This window comes from Arvicola amphibius, chromosome 11 (genome assembly GCF_903992535.2).
Source record: "Arvicola amphibius chromosome 11, mArvAmp1.2, whole genome shotgun sequence".
Classification (NCBI taxonomy): domain Eukaryota; kingdom Metazoa; phylum Chordata; class Mammalia; order Rodentia; family Cricetidae; genus Arvicola; species Arvicola amphibius.
Genome location: NC_052057.2, coordinates 107297972 through 107319439, shown reverse-complemented (window position 1 = coordinate 107319439; position 21468 = coordinate 107297972). Strand labels below are relative to the sequence as shown.

Sequence of the window (21468 nt, the reverse complement as noted above, 5' to 3'; positions counted from 1 at the left end):
CTAAGTTCTGTAGTTCCAGCTCGGACTCACATCTGGCCTCATTCGGTATCCTGTCAGTAAATAAAGGATCCAGTGAGGCTGAGTGCCTGTGGAGTGGGGGATGGGGAGGAGGCATGGTGATGCACACCTTTAGTACCAGCTCTTAAAGATGCAGAGGCTGGTGGATGATTCCTGTGAGTTCAAAGTCCGCCTGGGTTACATAGCCAGTTTGAGGGCATCCAGGGCTACATAGTGACACTCTCTCAAGAACAAAACTTAAAAGCCAACTGGACAGGGCCTCAGCTTCTAGAAATAGCTGTCTTCAGTTATTTTAAGTTTTCTGAAATTAAGTTGTATGGTGACTTATTTCTTCTCAAATTAATTAAAGTTGGAAATTAATGTAGAGCAGTGTAGAAGCCCTACTGAACCAGAGTGAAATGAAGCAGGAGACTCCCAGTCCTTCCTATGGGGAATTTATATGCGTGCAGCTTGAGAGGGAAAAGTAAAATTGCCAAAAGTATCAGCCAGGGTCTGTGATCCTAGCGTTCAGGAATCAGAGTCAAGATGATTGCCAGTTGGAGGCCCACTTGAGCTACATAGCAAGATCCTGTCTCAGCATCAAAAACAGAGCCTGGAGCTGTAGCATTGTTTCCATGGATAAGACTGTGTATTCTTCTTCCAAGGGACTGGAGTTCGGTTCCCAGCACCTACACTGGGCAGCTCACAACTGTCTGTATCTGCAGTTCTAGGAATCCAAGTTCCTCTTCTCGCATGCAGTCGTACCACACACACACACACACACACACACACAAACACACACACACACACGAATGTAAAAATTCTGAAACAAAAACCAAAAACCCAACAGAAACAAAGCCACAATACTGTGGTTTTAAAAATGAGGTCTAAACAGTATATGATTTATACTGATGCTCCATGTATTTAAACTTTGCTATAAATTTTTTATATTAAGGGTTATAGTTACAATTTAAGATTTGTTTGTGATTTTTCTCATAAATATTTGTTCAGTATTATTAGGAAATGAAAAGTTTAGTGTAAATTACATATAAATTTAGTAATTTATTTGTATTTTTGTGCATTGGTATTTTGCCTGCATGTATATCTGTGTGAGGGTGTCAGATCTTGGAGTTACAGATGGCTGTGAACTATCATGTGGGTGTTGGGAACTGAACTTGGGACCTCTGGGAGAGCAATCAGTGCTCTTAACTGCTGAGCTATCTCTCCAGCCCTAAATTATATTTTTAATTAAGCTTTTATTTAAAAATCCTCCTTCCCCCACTCTAAGCCTTAAGAATGTCCGATAACAATTTTCTTCAAAGCCGGGCGGTGGTGGCGCACGCCTTTAATCCCAGCACTCGGGAGGCAGAGGCAGGTGGATCTCTGTGAGTTCGAAGCCAGCCTGGTCTACAAGAGCTAGTTCCAGGACAGGCTCTAAAAAAACTACAGAGAAACCCTGTCTCGAAAAACCAAAAAAAAAAAAAAAAAAAACAATTTTCTTCAAGCATATTGATTAGGGGAAGTCTACTTGACCTATGAATCTCTTTTTGAAAGAAGGAAGAGAGCTAAATTATGAACATCATGCTTTTGTTTCCTGAAGGCTGGCTGACCATAGTATGTGTTTGTAAACTGTAATATATTATCAAACATCCTTCCTATGTATTTAATTATTTACCCTCATTAAAATGTTCCGCTCATTTGTGTTATTTAAAAACTTGAAACAAACAGACCGTGACCAATTCTTCATCCCTCTTGCGTCAGTGGTCAGGGCTTATCTATACTGTGCTGCTGTATCTGGCTCACTCCATCCCACCGTGCCAGCGATGCCGTGATAAGCTTCAGACAGTTATGACTCCTGGGAAATAAAAGTCTTGGGCTTTGTTGACAGATGCCTTCCTTATGTGGCCCTTTATTACACCTGTGGTAACCGTGTTTTAGAAGGTTGCCAAAGGTCTAAACTGAGAATAGGCATATTGATGTTACTATTTTTACAGCTATAATTATGTTTTATTAAAGAAGCCATAGTTAATTGAATGCGTGCTGAATTATGCTCACTGTTGTACTTAAAGAAGTAACTTAGTGGGCATCTTAGGTAACTAGTCTTCAGCCAGCAGAAATCTTCAGGGAGCCATGTGGAATGTACAGACTCCCTGATGACAGCGAGTCTTGTAAAAAAAAAAAAAAAGCCAGATGTCACTCATTGCTATATACAAAGAAAATCCTGGTTTCTCAATATTATTATACTGTTCTTGATTCTGCATTGACGTAATCCAAAGAAAGCTAGTAGTGCAATAAAGCCTGAAATAGCAGAGAACTGACGTTGTATTAGAGAGTGCGTGGGATTTACTCCACAGCTGGCGCACATTAGAAGCTGCATGAGCTGGTGTGTTCTTTGTTCCAGAGGAGGCCATCCTTACCTGACTGGCTTAGCAGTGGCTGGCGGAGCGTACTACCTGGGCCTGGAAGGAGCGATCATTGGGCCCATACTTCTCTGCATACTTGTGGTTGCTTCCAATATCTACAGTGCCATGCTAGTGAGTCCTACGAATTCAGTGCCCACACCAAATCAGACACCTTGGCCTGGTCAGACTCAGAGGTGAGTTCAGCAGCATGATGGCAGCCACGGTAGACATAGACTGCCCTCTCTGTTTCCAGTGATGACCTGCATCTAGCCTCATCAGGGTAAAGGGCTCTGAGCACTCGTTAACCATACAACATAGTTCCATCAGTCCTCAGGTTTTCCAGTGCATTCTCGACATCAGATATTCGGCTTATTGATAGTCTGACTGTAGTCACTGCAGAATGGTTTTGAGCACTAAAGTGTACTGTGTACTGCTCTTGAGGCGGACCTCGTTTGGTCAGTGTTTCTCCCTGTGTTACTCACCAATCATTGTATTTTCTTTCACTCATTCTTTTTTGTTGTTGTCTGGGATTCTGGTGTATGAATATACCAGTCTCGTTTTTCAGTGTGGTGTTGAAAGGCATTAGATAACTGTTATTTCATGGCTGTTAAAAGACAGTATTCTGTTAGCGATCTGGCGTGGACATCCTGGTGGTTGTGAATTGTGTTTCACTTGCTTGTATACCTAGAAGTGGAATGTCTACTGTGTATCAGGTTTAGTGTTGAAAACTTGGAAAGCAAACCAGGTGCGTTGGCTCATGCCTGTGACCTCAGCGTTTGGGAGGCAGAGGCGGCGGATTGTCAGTTCCAGCGCTCTGACAGTAGCTCAGGCAGCATAGCAGATTTGTTCCAGATCAAACCGTGGTGACAAAATGGACTTTCTGCATAAATTTCGCGCCTGTACAGCCTAGCAACAGTTTGAGAGTAAAAAAAAATTTAAACTAGACATTTCATTATGTTTTCCAGCTTGTCTTCAGTGGGAAAGCACCGCTTTCTGTGTTGTTGTTTATTCTAGTGTATTTGAGTACTCCAAGTGACAGGCGGTTCTGACGGTCCACTTACACTTTTATATTGCTGTGTAAAATCCTGTTAAAGTCTGGTCCTGTTCGTTTGGTTTTAAATTTCGTATCTCTTGAATTGAACATAATGGCTCCTCAGAAGCCTATTGGAGCTAATAGTTTTGTTTTGTTTTCGATTTTTTTTTTGTTTTTTTATTGTTTGTTTGGAGACAGGATCTCTCTATGTCACTGTGTAGCCCTGCCTGGCCTGGAATTGAGAGATCCATCTGCCTCTACCTCCAAATACTAGGGTTAAAGGAATGCGTTACTACCACACTTTTAATGATGGCTAAGAAAAGTCAGTTTCCTCAGAAAGAGTAGAACACAGAGAACTAGGGGACTGACAAAGGACTCTTCAGCTGGGGCTGCCAACACTAGAACTAGACCTTTTCTTTCCCCTCCCTTCCCCTCTTCTCTCTTCCTCTCCCCTCCCTTCGCTTTCCTAGAGGCAGTCACACTGTGGCTCCCAGCCCCACTGGATTCACACTCCGAGTGTGGTGTGCACACATCACTTTGCGTTCTCATTTAATAGCAGGTGCTGTAGCAGGTGTCTGTCTAGTGAAGGGTAGCTTCTTCAGAGCACCAGAGGGAGAATCACAGATTTTGTTAATGTTTTGCTGTTATTTTTTTGGGGGGGGGGGGATCTTCTAACTATTTTTAATATATAAAGCAAGAGTTATTTTAAGATGAAACAGAAGAAACCAATGTAGAGACAAGAGCCCTGTTTCTCTTCTCCTGGAAGTTGGACGTTGTATCATCAAGTGGGGAGTGCTGGGAAAGACGATGCAGGGGTCCATAGATAATCACCGTTGTTTCCTTCATGCTTGTGGATGGTTCTTACTGTGCTTACTGTGAAAAACAGAGCTTTGACTTTTCCCTGTGCAAATGGTATCAGGTAATGAAGGTGTTTGGGTTTTGGCTCATGTTAAAAGTGAGATACTGAAGCTGTCGCTGTGGTATTAAGGGCATGGCTTACGTGACAAGTCCATTGCCTGTGCAGCCCTCGATGGCTGTGATTTTTGATTCCTTTTGTGGGGTAATTGATTCCTCACAGATCTTCAGCTCTGTTTGGAGGTAGCAAGCCCAGCTTCAGCCAGGAGCAGGGAAGGGCCAATGCACTGCTGATCCAGAGATCTGCTGTAGGCTTGTTACCCTGTGCAAGTACATAGCTCACTTGTTTCTCTGCCTGTTGTTCCTAGTCCAAAAACTTTCTCCAGGGAGAAGAAATTAATTTCTGCCAAGTAGTGGGGAGGAAGGGACAGCTGCTTGGTGTGGCAGTCGGTGAGGGCGATGGAGGGCAAGGTGCTGTCTTAGACTTTCTTAGCAGATGAGCAGCAATTCATTGCTTAGCTCCACCCTCCCCTTTCATAGTTAGCTCATGTTACCTACTTCTGAGCCTTATAGGGGATTTTGCTGGGTGAATTCGGGTTGTTTTAGGCTCCTTCTACTACTGGCCTGGAGTTAAGGCTTTTCAGGGCTGGCCAAGTCCCAGTGGTTGCCTGTTGGATTCTCCCCACCAACTCCCAGCTGTTAATGGGTGCTTGTACCCTGGCGTTCAGTGTTTGATGCACTGCTCCTGTAGTGTGCAGTTTTAGATAGCTGTTTGAGTAGTAACACACATGACACTTCTGACATTTATTGAAACTTACTGTGTGCTGAATCTCATAATAAAAACTTTATATGTTTTTTTTTTTTTTTGAGGCAAGGTCTCTCTATGTAGCCCCAGTTGGCCTGGAACTCACTGAGATCCACCTGTCTCCACCTCCTGAGTTCTGGGATTAAAGGCATACACCAGGCCTGGCTCTGCAGATGTTCTGTTCTGAACCCATTAGTACTTCCCATGGTGCTTAGATGAAGTTGTTTAGAGATGTTAAGTTGCTCTTTGGTCACATAGTTCCAAGCATGCAAGCTGACCTGTTTCAACTAATGTCTTTGTCTTTGTTTGCCCTAAATGCTCTGTGTCCCAGAACAGAGGAACCACTGCAAAGCTCCCCCTTTTCTTGGCCAGGAGGCAGCATTGAATAGTAAATCACCAGGCTAACCACAGTCAACCACAGTGTTAATCTTATTTTGTACATCTTTGTCCTTCAGGCAGACTTTTTCATAAATGAAATGGTCAGTTATGTTTCATTCAATCTTACAGATTTCTTTAAAACTTTTAAAGATGTCAAACGATAAATTAATCTATAGGATTTTAGAAATGCTTTTAGATTATTAGTTGTAAAAACATTTTTCTGCATTTTTCGAAATTACTACCTGAGTCCCTATTAGCTGACTTCGTCTACCTTCAAATTTGAAAACACAGACTTGGACAGCACTCTAAGAAATAGTTACATAAATCGCTATTTGCAGCAATGGTTCTGGCAGTGGAGGGGAGTGCACCCCCCACCCCCTTGCACACATGCACTGTTAGGACTCTAGTGGATAGAGCCTGGGGATCTCCTAAATACAGTGCTCAGAAATATGGACAGTGTCACTGTTGCTACATGATCAGTACATAGATGGATGTAAACCTTTGTCATTTGGCCCTTTTAAAAGATGATAACAGAAGTATTTAAGGAGACTTTTGTTGCAGTGTTCAGTCTGTCGCTGTTTTTTGTATTTGTGGTGGATTTAGTCATACACTATGAAAACTCTTTCAAAGCCTCGGGCTCTGTAGTTCTTGTGTTCTGAGGGCGGGAGGCTTAGGTCACTCACCGTTTTTGAGCCCCCAGACAGCCGCGCATCTGTGAGTGCGGTGTCTCTTCAGCATTGCTCGTGTTCCTCTTGACCTTGAAGGCCTCCGTGCTTTGTACGAGAAGGTCAAGCCTCAGTATATTCCTGCTCTTCCGAATCCTGTGTGTCTGTGTGGACTGAAAATGCTTAAAGCTAAAGGAGTCGAGGAGGAGGCTGCAGGATTGTGGAACTGTTTTGAAGTTAGACTTGCTTTTTAGGCTGTTAAGGAAAAAACCTTGTGCTGTGTGTGGTTTGTTCGCACTGCTGCCTGGACTCAGCACACTTGGCCTGTGTTGTCTTTTAGTTCTGTTTCTGATGAAAATGTTCAGCGCTTCATGATAACTGATGGCTGATTTGCTATAGACTTTGAGGAAAGTGATCTAGAAAGGAACAGTGATATAACGTGATCTTTTTATATGGCCAGAGACTAAATGTAAGTTGGAAATTGCTCTTGAGGGCCTGGAGGGATGACGTAGTAGTTAGGACTACTTGTTGTTCTTGTAGAGGACCTTCTTTTTAGGTCCGTATGGTACCCACAGCCATCTGGAACCCTAGTTCTAGGAATTGGATGCTTTCCTCTGGACACTAGACATGTACATGTACATCTACATACATGTACTCAAAGCTCTCAACGTTTTTTTAGTTTGAAAAATGCTGGTGTTTTAGGATCCGATGTCTTTTGTCTTCCTCGCTGGTAGTTCTGTTAAGGAGAAGTAGTATGGTTTCTCTCCAGATAGCCGCTAATAAACTGTCCATATATATTTCACTTCAGGCAAGTTTGCTTCAGTAGAAACAATGCTGACAATAAAACCCTCTCACCCATCACCAGCTGATCTCAAAACAATGTAAAGAAGATGGAAGATTTTTCTTGTTTAAAAGAAGTCCAGAGGGGCATTCCGTGTCTAATGTGTTAAACAAATGCCCAAGCCCAGGCTCTCTCCATCAGAAGGCTTTCTGAGGTGGACACTGGAGCTCATGTCCCTTGATAAGCTCTGACCTGCCCATTTGACTGTAAGCACCTCAGCTTTGCGTGGTGACATTGTGACTCAGGTCAGTCAGTCATATCAAGGACTGTTTAGCCACCACTGTCCTAAAGAAGAAACTTTTGTTCAGCACACCTTTCTACTGAGTCCAGATGCCAGCTGACACTGGCAGTGCTTGCTTAGCTTGTCTGATGGAGGACAGCAATAGTAACAGGTAGTGAAAATGCCATCCCACATCTGCCTGGAGCTCCCCTACAGGGCTTGGGTTCTGTGCTGCTCCAGGGCTCCTACTTCCTAACAGGAGGCTAGTCACTCAGCAGTTAATCCAGTCTGCAACTTAATCTCTCTAATATCATCATGTGTATTTTCCAGCTAGTTAGAAGCTCTAAGAGCCAAACCACTGCCCAAAGTTGCATAACACTTCTCTGAACATCCTGTTAGCCAAAATTCAGTCACTTAGCCATATGTGGTTCAGTAAGTCTGGGGAAGTCTTTTGGATAAAAGATAATGGACTCAGCCCTAAACTGGGCTTTTGTTTGTAAAGAATACGGGCTCACTAGTAGATTTTGAAGCAATCTTGTGAAAAATACTAAAATCAGTGACTGGACTCTCTCCTACCCCCTTGAAGGTTATGAAATAATGTGATGCTGTATGGTAGCTGGTTCTGGGCTAGCCCTCTCTCCTTCTAATTTTTCTCTTTGTGGTTTTACTGTCCCTGCCCCTTTCCAAAGCAAAACTGACCCTTCTGTCTTGTTTTTTTAGGACTTTCCGTGACATCTCTGAAGATCTGAAATCCTCGGTGGATTGACATGGCCTCGCTGCAGTGACTTCTCTGGGGCGTCCGCCTCAACAGTGAACTCTCCCACTTGTGGCCTCTGTTCTGTCAGCTGTGTCTGGCAGGCAGGGGCACCCAGAAAAGAAGCAGAAGCCTCCCAGCCTTACATGCAGAACACCAAGTGAGAGTGGACTTGCTCTAGGCTGCTTTGCATTTTAAACACAGCTTGAGTTGAAAGCTCTGTTTGCTCACAGCTCATGCTAAGGTGGCTTGAAAAGTTTCAGTTCGTGCACTGGTACCAAGGCTTGAAATTGCCCTCTCGATTGTCTACTGCAATGCGTATTTATAAAGTCTCCTTAAGGATTCTGAAATACCTGCTGTTAAAGGTATATTCACTATAATTTTCCTCCTGTGTTAGGAGCGCTTAGCCCCTTTTCAGTGACGAGGCTTTCACTTTCTTGTATGGCTTAGTAAGCAGGGAAAATACGTCTGACACCCTTTTAGAATAACATCATCCCCTCCTTGGAGAAGAAAGGAGTCTTCGGGGTAAAGCTGGGGTATGTGTGCTGTGACCAGAAGAGAAGCAGCAAGAGTGGGGCTCTTCTTCCCTTCCTCCCCTTTACCCTCCTTTCAGTATTGCCAAATTTCTACAACGTTCCCGACCACATTGGATCTGGAGCTGCCTTGAATGGATACTAACGATGTGATGGACTCCGTGCGTCAGCTTTCTCCTTCTAACTGTTTCACAAGGAAAGATGCTCAGGTGGAGTGGTCCTCTGGTTTGTTGTGTGTGCCCCCAGTTCTTACTTAGCAGTAGAATTTTATGTTTACTGTCACTTAGTACAGTGCCTTGCACACGTGACTCTAGATGAATGCTTGCTGAGTTGGACTGTAACTTTCTACCTATCTCAGATATGACATAACCAGCATAGTGCTTTCCTTTTGCAGCCCTTGTGCATATAACTTCACATGCATTTCACGTCAGCTCACTCAGTTTTGTATTCAACAGTGTTACACTGGAGGGGGCGCTAAGCTTCAGGACAGTGGCCAATACAGAGCCACTAAGTGTTATAAGACTTGGCCTCCCGTCTTCTGACTTCACATCTGCAAACTCTGTCGCAAAGCATTTCTTAGGACTTTAGCAGTTTCCCAGTCCTGTGGCCCAGGGGTTGCCCTTCATCCCTTACAAGTGAAAGAAAGCTTGTCCTGTTTCCTGTGGCATGGCCAGGAGAGCCAGCTCCTCGTGCGCTGCCCTTCCTAGCTCTTAAGTCACCAGCCCTGCCCGTGCCCCGAGAGAATAGGAAGAGAAAGGATTTGTGCTGAAGATTTTTTTCTTGAAAGCATTTAAAACTAAAATTATTTTTTCTAAGCATCTAATAAGTTTATAAATTTATTTATGTCACAAGTGATACACCCCACATACTACAGGGTCCTGACTTGGCCATGAATAGCATAGCACTTGCAGGTATCCTGGTTGTATCATGAATCCTTCAATATTTATGACCTATTATTCCATTGCCTGTTAGATTTTACCACTAAATCACTTACTGTTCTTTAATCAGTTGCTCATTTGCTCATTAACACGTTTCTTGAGTGTTAGTAAAGTCTAGGCGCTGTGCCAGGAACTGTACAGGGTGTTCTGGAAGATAGGTCCTGAAGCAGCCGTCCTCACCTTCAGTGCCAGACAGATCGTGCCTCGTTCTAAATCTGAAATTCTTGTATTAAAATGGCTGAAGAGAGAAACCAAGTTTCTGTTTGTTTACTATAACCTGATAAGTTTATAGCTATAATTAGCACATACTCATAGAAGGCAATAAACACAGTGGTTTGTGTGCTTATGCAAATTATGTTGCTTCAGTGTGCTTTTAAGCCATGTAAGAGCAAAATTGCAAAAACCTAGGTTTGAGCTAATTTTTAGCTGTTGGTAGGGTAATTCTCAATCTGAGTGTTAAGTTGTTTGAGGGAAGTTCTGAGCTTCCTAGATTAGTAGCAGCAGCCTAAGCCCGCACTGGAATTTTAGGGGTAGAGGTCCCCGTAGCGGCACACCGTCCTAATCAGGACACTCAAACTCTCTGTTGCTACAGTGAATTCAGGAAGGCCACCAGTTGCGGAGGTTAGAACTAGAAAAGCGCCCTGGCATGTGTCACACACAGGGAAGAGGTTTTACAGAATTTTTGTAGGATAGATAGAGAGCAGGTAGCATGACAAGGTGGGAGTTTTTAGCTTATGTCTCTAACCTGCCCTGAAGAGTTTGCATGCGAATTTGATCTGGGAAGATGTTCCCCTAGGAACAGAGAGGGTATCTGTGCCTGGCATTTTTGGGTGTGTGTGTTTGGGTGTGTGTCTGTCTGTCTGTGTATAGAATGCAGTGTGTTTATTTATGTGTGTGTGCTTGTAGAATGCATCCATGAAGCAAAAGTAGCTTCATTGAAACCGAGGACAGAACTCTGTCATAGCGTCTTGGATTCTACAGATATAGGAAGGGTTAGTTTCAAGTTCCCATTCTCTGACAGTTTTAAACTGAATGGGTACAAAGGGAGCTGAGAAGAAGCTGTGTGCACCCATCTGCTCTTGATTGTGAGAGAACAGGTGCAGGGCTGGAAGCATAAATTCCATATGATATACCTCCTGCCTGGATCCCACAGTCTTGTTTTTAGATGTGATCTCTGGGCTTCTTTAGCTGCCAGTGTTAGATGGTAAAACTGTGAGTCTCTAGCCGGTCTTCCCCAAGAGCTGGCTGCTGTCCGCTGTCCTTTGGGCTCTGAGATGAGTCTGGGTTGGCTCTTGACTGTGGAAAGGTGCCCAAGATGGGTTGTGTGGAGACCCTGTGTCTAGACTCTGGCTCTGGGGATGGCAGCTGCTTGGACCAGCGTACAGGCAGGAAAGGACACTTGCAAGGCGGCACTTCTGGCTAACCTTGGCTACTCACCGAGCTTTTTCAGGACTTCTGCATTTCTCTGTTTCCCACTGTGGTTCGGTGCCTGTTTCAGAAGTGTGACAAGAAATGATGGGAACGCAAGGCTAATCAGGCTTAGACTAGAATACAGTCATGTAGGTGACTATCTAGAGGTCTTAACCTAGTTTGTGAGGAATACCTTCAGGACTTCCCATATTCTGGTCCTGACCTTCCAGTATGTTCTGAAGGTCTATCACAGCCTTTCCAAGAGTATCACAGTGTGACTTTGAATGCCCGCTTCACAGTGAAAATTATTTATGGCAACATACTTCCAAATTCTAGTTCTTGCAGAAAACAACTACTATTTATTTTCTATTTATTTATTTTTATCAGTTTCTTGTCTGCTATTTTTTTGCCACCAAATGTGTTCATTTCATTAACTCACTAAAGTTTGGGGAAAACACCTATCTGAAGCCACTAAGCAGCTTTCTTGACAACTCAAAAACACATAAGAGAATTGTAGATGAGGATCCTTCTTAGCAGTCACAGAAGTGTGGCGCTTGAATGGGCCATTGTAACGAGATGATTAGGTCGTTTTAGAGAAGGAAGCAGGTTTATGGGTAAGGAAGTTATGGCACAGAGCCAGTTAGCAACAGAATTCAGAGTGGAATGCAGATGCGCTTGCTCTCAACTCACCTGCTTCTCTTCTTCCCTTTTCCTCATAGCTCAACCACTTTTGTAAAAAACGTTCTATATAGCAGTCGTTTACAGAGTGAATAGAGTTGTAAGAGACAAACTGCTGAGAGGGGATATTCCACGGTCAATTAAAATTCAGGAATGCTAAGTTATTTCCTTTCCCTGGGATGTCTGAGTTTCTGTTATGCCATGGCACATTGTGAACTCAGGCGGGACAGACTGTGTCATGTGTGTCATGCCCCTGTCCTCCACCTTTCTCTGAGCATCTCAAAAGACCAGGGTTCCTTTGATCAAGTTCACAGGTGTTGTAGAACACGTCTGCTAGTGAGAACACTGGCAGTGCCTGTGTTACCTGGCACCAGGGGAAGGTCAAGAGAAGGCACCTTGCTGCCCAGAGCTGTACTAGCAGGGAGGATGTTCTTTCCCACCTGTGGCACACAAAATCAGTATCCAAGTTATCCAAGAATCATTCAGTGTGCAGATACACTGGTGATGCTCTTCCTGCATCTTAGCAATGCTTTTGTATGGCACTTTATAATTTTCCGGCACCTTTGGGTTCAGCCCTGTGAGCCAGACAGTATTACAGTCATTGTACAGATGAGGCACTGGAAACTCGAGAGAAGTTTGTTGTTGACTCCTTCTCTTCCCCCTTCTCTTCCCTTCCTCTCTCCTAAGTTTAGATCACAAAAGGATGGAGTCTCTGACTCCAAGTCCAAAGTTCTTTCTACTGGTCTTTCTTTCTAGCTTTATTTATACAATAAAGGTACGGAAACAGATCCAACCGTGGTTTGGCTTGTGAAATATAAATGCTTTGGTTATTGGAGTGACCCAGAAGTAACTCTTGCTGTAGCTGTCCTAGAGAAAACCCTTCTTTGTCCTTGCAGTGTTACTTGTTCAGGTACTTGGATTGTACTTCAAATACTGTTTGATTGTGAAACTAAGATTAAACATATCGTTGTAATTATTTAACTCTGAAAATGTATCGCCTCTGCATTCTCAGGTGAAGGAGAGAAATGGTTTGACAGGAAAAATAGCATTCAAATGCAGCAGTATATGTCCTTTATTACACAAATGCTGTTTCTTAGCTTTAATTTGCTTTCACAAGTTACTGATGTAACATCTTTGTAAAATGTAAAATATTTATATTTTGAAATAAAGTCACAAATGTTGGATGAAACACAACAGCGTCTCTCTCTCTCTCTCTCTTAGAAATTTGGTCTTTATCTAGACTTTCCCTGCATATCCTACCTTTGACATCAGGATTCATACTGGCGCCAGTATTTTGTGCAATTGGTCATCTTACATGAGGGAAACTCTCTGGGGAGCATATGTTTGCACCTTAAAGAGGCCAAAGGGTCCATAGCTGAGGCAGAAGTCCTCAGTGCACTGGAGAGAGGCAGTTGTAAAAAGTGGGAGGATGGTGGTTGAAGTTAAAGGGGCCTGGAGAGTTGGCTCTTCCAGAGGATCCAAGTTGGATTCCTAACACCCATATTCGGCAGAATTGGAAGTCGAGTTGAATTCAGGAGCGCTTCTTTTTTAAACTCCCCCACCCCCTCCCCCCATTTCTCTGTGTAACAGTCCTGGCTGCCCTGGAACTCTCTTTGTAGACCAGGCTGGCCTTGAACTCACAGAGATCCTCCTGCCTCTACCTCCCAAGTGCTGGTATTAAAGGTGCATGCCACCACCATCCAGCAGGAGCTCTTCCTTTTAAGAGCCAAGAAGCTCAGGTTTTGCTATCTCCATTACCAGATAAAGCTGAGCCCTGCAACTTTGCTTGCAACACTGCAAGTTGAGCCCATCAGTCTAACTTGATGGATGGAAAAAGCCGGTCTCAGATTCCGTTTTGCCTTAGTAGGTGCTCGTTAGCAGCTATGATCCTTCAAAAATATTTTCTTGTGTTTTTTCGGTTGCTTAAGTCTAGAATCCTCCCTAAGGTGCAGACTTCTGAAAGCCTTCCTTGGCTTCACTCCTGGAAACCCGAGGAAAAAGTGCTGGCGATCCCTCTCATCACAGGAGTTCTGTATGAGCTCATGGTTGGGCTGAGAGAATGGATTCTTAGCCTTAAGTGACTTCAGTCAGAAATAGACACGAAGTTTGAAGGAGCCGTTAACACACTGCTAGTTCGTGGCTAATATTAAAAATAATTGTAAAAAGTAGTTTTAAGCAGTATTTATCAGTGCATGCAACTTTTTAATTCTCTTGAAGGTGAATTCTAAAGATACTGCCTGCAAGATCCACTACCTTCTTGCTGAGTAGCAGGATACTTATGTGAATGTATTATCAAATGTTTCAGCCTTGTAAGAGATATATAATCAGAAAATAGGAGTGAAGGGGAAATGGGGTGGACCTTCCTGGGAAGCCATGAAAAGATAATTACAAGTATAAATGCCATCTCAGGGCAATTTTCAACCCCATCAAAACTTGTAGAAATATGTATGATTTTTTGACTTTTGAAGCAAATGGATTTGGCGGGCAGCTCTGCTGAGGACAGTTGTCTTCTGGTAAGAAGCCCTGTGAACGTGGGGAGGCCCTCAGGTGTCTTGTTTCTCCTGCTTTGGGTAAAATACATTTTGGCACACACCCCGGAGGATAGAGGCGCTGGTGCGGCCTACGGGGTGGGCCTGCAGAGAGCGAAGCTCGAGGGGTGGGGCAATAGCAGCGGGTGGGTGGGGTTCCCAGGGTTTGGAGTGGAGCTAGGAGGAGACGTGCCGCCCTAGAGGCGGAGCTGATGAGCCCCAACTGCAGCGCTTTAGACTATGGGGGTAGGTGGGCGTAGCCGAGGGGGCAGGGCTGAGGGCGGGACTAACTAGGGTGGGGTGGCCTTGGGGGCGGGGCCGAGGCAATGGTGCCGCCTGGGGGCGTGGCTATCGGGCCTGGGGTCGCGTGCAGGCGGGGCCGAGGTGGTGGCACAAGGCTAGGGGTGGGGCCTCGGTGCAGCGAGGCGGCAGGCGACCGGCGGGCTGGTTGGCGGGCCCGCACTGGTGCGGAGAGCGGGCGGTCCGACCGGTGGAGGGCTATGGCCGCTTCTCCGGTTCCCGGCGGCGGCGGCGGCGGCGGAGGTGTGGGAGCTGTCCACTCCTGCAACGCGTCTGGCTTCGCCTTCGACTCGGGACTGGAGATCAGAACGCGCTCGGTGGAGCAGACGCTGCTGCCCCTGGTTTCTCAGGTACTGCGGCCCCTAGTCCCCGTGTGCGCGGCCCGCGATGGCGGCTGCAGCTCTTCCCCGGCCGGGCATGGCGGGGCGGGAGGCGGCGCTGTCCCGCATTCCCCGAGCGCGGCGGCGGCGGGACTCGCGTGGGGGCCCGGGGCGGGGCGGCCACTCCTGGGCGCGCGGTGAGGTGTCTGAGCCCAGCAGGTGCGTTGTCCGGCCTAGGCGGCCGGACTCGCCTGGCGCTGCGGTTTCTGCCTAGTGAGGCCCAGCCGAGGGATGGTAGGACCCCTGCGGGGTCCCCTGCCTCTCAGAGCCCTGGCAGCTGCAGCTGCGCAGTCCGCCGCCGCCGCTGTCCGCATCCCAGGCCAGACCCGGGCGCGGGGCGCAGACTAGGGCTCTCCAGTTTGCCTCCCACTCCGGCGTGTTCTCCAAGGCCTTTGTCCAGTTACCTTGGCCGTGTGTGGCCTAGCCCAACTCCCACCCACCCTGGCCACCTGTCCTGTCCCTCCCTGTCTCACTTACTTGCCTGCCCACCTCTGTCTGCCTGTACTCTGAAGAGTGACGGGAAGTAGTGCTTGGAGCTTAATCCCGATGCACAGCTTTTTGCCAGGTCTCAGTTAGGATTAGTGCATTATTGTATTTGTGGGTTATAAAAGAAGTCTAGAATCAGCTAAGCGATGTGCTTAATTAGAAAAGTTTTGCTTCTCTGAGCTGAGGTATATATAACCCGAGGGCTAGAATTCCTCACCTACGGCTGGGGTACTGTGCCAAACACCAAGTGAAGAATTTTGTCTTTGGCGGCGCGTTGGCGATGTGTGACTCATACTAAGCTGTAACATCTTGGTGACTCATGCCAGGATTACCAAGATTGTAGAGGTAGAAAGAATCTTAAATTATCTGACTCTAAATTAAAAAAAAAATCATTTCTTACGACACCCTCAACACCTGGCTACCAATGCCTTACATAAGCACTTTTAGTGAAGAGGAGGTTGTCGCTAGTCCATAAAGAGACTTTTTAGGTGTTGCCTCTGTTTTAGCCCTTCCCTGAAAATATTTAAAAATTGTAGTTATTCCCTACGTTCTTCTAATGCTAATTAAGCAAATATCCCCCATCTCCCCTCCCACCCCCGCCCCGCATCCTGTCATTAGTGTAACGGTGGTGACTACACCGGGCACTCCCTGACTCTTGACCTCTTCCTGATCCATGGAAAGAGTGCTGTCGTTCTTTTCTAGTGTCTACACCTCCTTCCACCCTGGAGAACTCCCCCGCACCCCTGTCAGCAGAACAACCACAATCCGTAAGTGGTGAGAAATGCCGAAGCGCTTTTACAGGGGCGAGAGATAGTGATGGACTTGAAACTGATAGTGGTTTAGCCATCGCAGGCTGTGTTCTAAGCGCAGTTCTTGCCCCCTCATTAGGTGAGATATATGTATATTCTCGTGAGACAGATGAAGAAATTGAGGGTTAGTTAGATCAATTTGCCTGTTATTAGGGATTTCAACTCTTAAGTGACAAACTGGGGTTTGATTCCAGGCAGCTCGACTCCGGGAGTCGAGACCCGGGAGTCAGCCTTTAGCTACTCCTGGGTCTCTAGTTCTAGAGTTTAAACAGGGCGATGAGGTCAGTGCAGACTAGTTACAAAGAAAAAGTTCCACAATAGAGAAACTAGGCAGAGTGCTGCAGTCTGGAAAAACAGTAACTTTGTATCGTGTCCTTGCTAGAAATAGACCAGTACTACAGAGCTTATTTTTTTTTTTTTTTTTTTTTGATCATGGAGTATGGAGAGTAGAAGAGGGAAAGTGTTATTTGGCTGCTAAAAACACCTCTCCCAGCTTGGTATCAGGATCACAGCTGAGGTTCTGTACACTAGTGGTGTCTCTGACACAGTTCCACAACTGACAGGCTTAGTGGTTGACTGTCCTCAACCAGACAAAGTTAAGTTCCCCATAGTATCAGGAAATGCATAAAGCTTGCTTATGATGCTTGATTAACAAGTCAGGGAAGTACAGAAAATTTAGACTGATTTTAAAGTTTCAGGGAGTTTAAGATATTAGAACTGGGGACTTAGCTCAGCTTGAGGGCTGGCCCTTGGTTGATTCCCATTTATCACATAAACGTTGGTGATTCATGCATGTAATCCCAGCACTCAGAAAGGGGAGGCAGGAGAATTAGGAGTTTGGGGCCAGCCTGAATGGTATAAGACTCTGTGTGTGGTGGGGTGATGGTGAGCTCTCTAGAAAACCCCCATGCTCAAGTGTTTCTCTTCTAAAGATACAACACGATTATCCAACTCATTTTTACATCCCCCCCAAGATATCTTAAGTACATTAAGCAAGGATTTCTTGCATACTCCATAGCTGCTGCTCTTTGAAAGGCATATGTTTTAGTTGGGAGGTAGGGTGTGTATAGAATAGCGAGCACATGCCAGGGATCAAGTGAGCATTATCAATAATATATGTTCTGCGAGCTCAGATGTTTGAATCAAGGATGACACTGTGTAGGAGACAGGGTTTGAGGTAAACAAGGAAGACCAGCGCTGTGCTGTGTGAAGTCGCTGTGCAGTGTGAAGTTGATGGCTTTTGTTTTGATGTTAATTCACTGCTGACTCTCCCCGTGAAAGTCTTGACTTTTAGGCCTTTTCTAGGAAAGGAAGGTTTTGTCAGCATCAGAAAATAGGAATTCTCTCTTCGCAGACTAGAAATGAAGAATTTTCACAGCAATAGAGATAGAAAGAACCTTCGCTGCCCAGCCAGCTTCTGCTAATGACAACATGATTCTGTAAACTGGTAACAGGAAATGCTTTCCTTGCTGGGGATGTAGATCAATAGTAAGTCTGCTTGTCTAACATGTAAGAGGTCCTGGGTTTGGGCCTCAGCCCTGGGGGGAAAATGGTGCTGAAAGGTTAGGGAAATGGCCTCATGGGTAAAAAGCTTGCAGTACAAGCTTGAGGACCTGAATCTGGATCGCCAGCATCCAGGTAAAGCTGGCAGGCGTGTGGAGTTAGATGGATGCCGAGAAGCTAGCCCATGAGCTTCAGGGTCATTGAGAGATTCTCTTAAAGAATAATTGAGGAAGACATCCGCTGTTGATCTCTGGCCTAGCCCCAGGCATGCACAGACACCAGTACCAGTGCATAGATACATACACACACACCACATACCACAGACACACACACACACACACACACACACACACACAGAGTAAAAGTCTTTGTTAGCTGATATGGGTATCTACAGGAAACTTTATAGCAACAGTCAAAGTTAAAGATACATTTCTTTTAAAGACAAGCAAGAAGTGGTTCCTGCTATCATATATCATATTCAAACTAGGATCCTATTCAAACTAGAAATTCTGCCCTTCTGTAAGACCAGGAGAAGAAACAAAGTACAGAGATAGAAAAAAATAAAAACACAAAAAACCCTGAGAAGTCCCATTGTGTTATGATTACCAATATAGAATACTCATTCTAGAAATAGCAAGTTCATAGGATACGAAGTGCTACAGTCAGTTACATTTCTCTACATTAATAAGAAAAAAAGGTGATTTAAAAATTATAGTAAGACTGTAAATATGGAGGTTACTAAAACGCCTGCATGTATATTGTAGCAAAGAGAGATATTAGACTATGGAGAAAATTTTGTTGAAAGTCAGAGTCGATCTAAGTGACTGAGGGAAGTACTGTGTTCATGCCTAGACCAAGAGAATACTAAAGACACAGCTCTTGGCTTTTCCTAGTGATTTGTAAATTTAATGAAATTCCAACAGATTTTGGGGTATGATTTGACTAAAGCAATTCTAAAAATTTATATGAAAGACCAAAGAACCAAGAATAGCCCAAGCAAAGCAAGATGTGTAGATTTACTCTTCTAAGTCCAGATGTGGTGGCGTACGCTTTTAGTGCCAGCATTTGAGAATTGGAGGCAGATGGGTCTCTGACTTGGAGGCCAGTTTGGTCTGCTTAGCAAGTTTCATGCCACCATGGCTACATAGTGAGACCCTATCTCAGAGTAAGGAAAACTGAAGTTGGAGGATGGGCATAATGGTACATGGCTGTAATCCTCATCCACGTGGGACTGAGGCAGGAGAATTATTAAATTACAGGCCATCCTGGGTAACATAATGAGACCCTGTCTAAGAAAAAGGTTGATACTACTAATAGCCTAGCAATTCAACTCCTTGCAGAGAAATCCCGTGTGTATTATTCATGAAGTAGAATACAAGTCTGGATAATATTTTTACTTCTGAAGATTCCAAACTAAGAACTACCAAAATCTCTATTAAGGGTGTTTAAGTAAATTTTGCAGTCTTCAGCCAGTGAGAGTCTATGAGTAAAAGGACTGAGCCACCCCTGCGATTCTGCCCCTCTTCTCCTTTTGCCTGTTGTATCAAACCCATGGTCTTATGAGAACCAGGCAAACACTATACCACTGAGCTACATCCCCATCCCCAACTCTTAAGCGTTTTAAAACAGGCTGGACTCAAACTCACCTCCCAAGTGTTAGGAGTATAGGTGGGCACCACCATAGTGGATTTTGACATGTCAGATTTTATTATCTAAACTTTTTTTTAAAGCTCCGGGCTAAGTACCAGGTGTGTTTTCTGTAGAGTTACTCCCACCCCTTTTAATAGTCACTTCTTTCTTCTGTCGCTGCTGCCACTCCTACAGTGATTTTATCCAAGGGAGGGGAGAAGGGTGCCTCCGCCCTGGTGTGGAATGCCATTCTTCTGCCCTGGCCTTTCCCTGTGTGTGCTTCCCTCCAGCCAGCCTGTCAGGACCCTTTAGGCGGCTAAGGTCACTTCACTTCCTTCTTTCCACCTCGTCCTTTGCCTTGGGAGTGTTTCAGATCTTTGTCTCAGAATGGCTTGTGGAAGAAGAGGGTAGTGATTTTCTCTTCTCCTTGCTGATTGAGGCAGCGGTGGGTAGAAGCGTGGTTTTGAGGGCAAAGATAAAGGAAAATTCAAATGATAAAAGAGGCTGTGGGCAGTGGAAGTGCCTGCCTCCGCCTTCTTGAAAGAGTCTGACCTTGAGTAGGGTGTTCACGTCTGTTTCGAACAGCAAAGTAGCCATTGAGAGTTTACTGATGAGCTGAATCCAGATAGGAACTTCTCCTTCTCAGGCTGGCTTTTAAATTATTCTTCAGGTCCTAGAGAACTGAACTTCATACTTTCCTTCCTCCCAGCTTCCTGTTTTACTTGCTTTCTTGCCTCCCCACGAATCAGGTAAAGAAAGCCCCTGTCAGTTGAGTATAAATGTCAGTCCTAAAAATTTAGAACATCATGGAACCCGGGAGCAGAACAGAACTGACACTATTCTTTCTTTTCTTTTTTTCTTTATGTAAATGATACTATTCTAAGTGTGATGGCTTACATTTAATCATGTATTTCCCAGGGTAGCCTGAGCAGATTATTGCCCAGTTCTTACAGATGAGAGTTGTTACAGACAGGCTGATAAGAACTCCATCCTGGCCAGAACTCCAACCCAGGCAGCATGGGTGGAATCCATGTTCTTAATTCCTGGGGTGCACTTGTTTGCCCTTTGTGGCACCATAGGCCGGTGGTCTCAAGTAAGCCCTTGTTCTTGCTTCCTTCCGTCACGGAGTTTTCCACTGTAGCAAATCAATCTTCTTCCTCTACAGAGTGCCTTCTTTGCCCTCTGGCTCATTCAGGCAATTTCTAGAACATCCTGTAGACACGTCTGTCAGGGCAACTACAAGTGGTCAGTCACTCTTGCTGTTCTACCTAGTTTTTAAGCATAATGGCTGGCTTTTGATGTGGCATACTGCAGCTTTGGATGCTCTCTCACCGCTCTCCCTCCATCCTCAGTATAATCTGAGCAGGAAAGAGAGTCGTAGTGACTAAGAGTTCAGGCAGCCTTTGGCTCTGCGACCCTGGGTATTTTCTTAACCTCTTCCAACTTCAAGTTTTTTATCTGCGTAATGAAGATATAAATAGGCCAATACCTAATAGAAGCAAGAGATGTAAGCATTAAATTAATTTATATCTGCAAAATATACATACTAGTGTGCTTATGCTTTGTAAATCTTAGCTAGCCTTAATCTTTCGCATAAGGAAATTAACACACAATCTCAATTTTATAAAAGTATATTAAGTACATACAAAACAGGATTGGAATAATTCAATAAAAATGTTCCCAGGATTATAAGTTACTATTTGAATTTTTCCTGCATTTGCCCCCTTTCTTGTTTTGGGCATAATCAGCACATGTACTTTCTCTTTTATTAAAGTTCTTCTTTTTTTTTTTTTTTTTTTTCGAGACAGAGTTTCTCTGTCGCTTTGGAACCTGTCTTGGAACTCGCTCTTGTAGACCAGGCTGGCCTCAAACTCACCGAGATCCGCCTGCCTCTGCCTCCCAAGTGCTGGGATTAAAGGTGTGTGCCACCACTGCCCAGCTTAAAGTTCACTTTCATTATTTTTAATTACGTGAAGGTGTGTGTGTCTGCTTGCGGGTATGCGCAATGTCCAAGGAGACTAGAGGCGGGGCTCCTGCAGAGCTGGAGTTACAGATGGCTGTGAACTGCTTGGCATGGGTGCTGGGAACTGAACTCAGGTGCCCTCTCTGGAAGAGCCGCAAATGCTCCAACTATTCAGACACGCTTCGCTCCGACCCTGAGGCTGTCGTCTTAAAAGTTTGAAAATGTTAGGCTATGAGTAGATCGTCTAATAAAGATTTTTATGAATTGCCTTAGCTCCTCTAAATGTCAATTTTCAATGACTATATTTGGGATAAGCATTTTCCAGAAGGCTTCCAGTAAGAGGAAGGACAGCCACACCTAA

General features: G+C 44.8%; 2 protein-coding genes across 4 annotated transcripts in view; both read left to right on the top strand.

Moving 5' to 3' along the window:
• Tmem245 (transmembrane protein 245) overlaps positions 1 to 12698 on the top strand; it is an 83285-nt gene extending 70587 nt beyond the window's left edge. For all 3 annotated transcript variants that reach the window (XM_038347164.2, XM_038347162.2, XM_038347161.2), the window contains 2 exons: positions 2399 to 2593; positions 7917 to 12698. In XM_038347164.2, coding sequence (XP_038203092.1) covers positions 2399 to 2593; positions 7917 to 7962 — 241 coding nt within the window. In that variant the 3' untranslated portion in view covers positions 7963 to 12698. The remainder of the gene's footprint in view (positions 1 to 2398; positions 2594 to 7916) is intronic.
• Positions 12699 to 14533: 1835 nt separating this feature from the next.
• Ctnnal1 (catenin alpha like 1) overlaps positions 14534 to 21468 on the top strand; it is a 47960-nt gene continuing 41025 nt past the window's right edge. Inside the window, exon 1 of the mRNA XM_038347605.2 lies at positions 14534 to 14687. Within this exon, the coding sequence (XP_038203533.1) occupies positions 14538 to 14687 (150 nt within the window). The 5' untranslated portion in view covers positions 14534 to 14537. The remainder of the gene's footprint in view (positions 14688 to 21468) is intronic.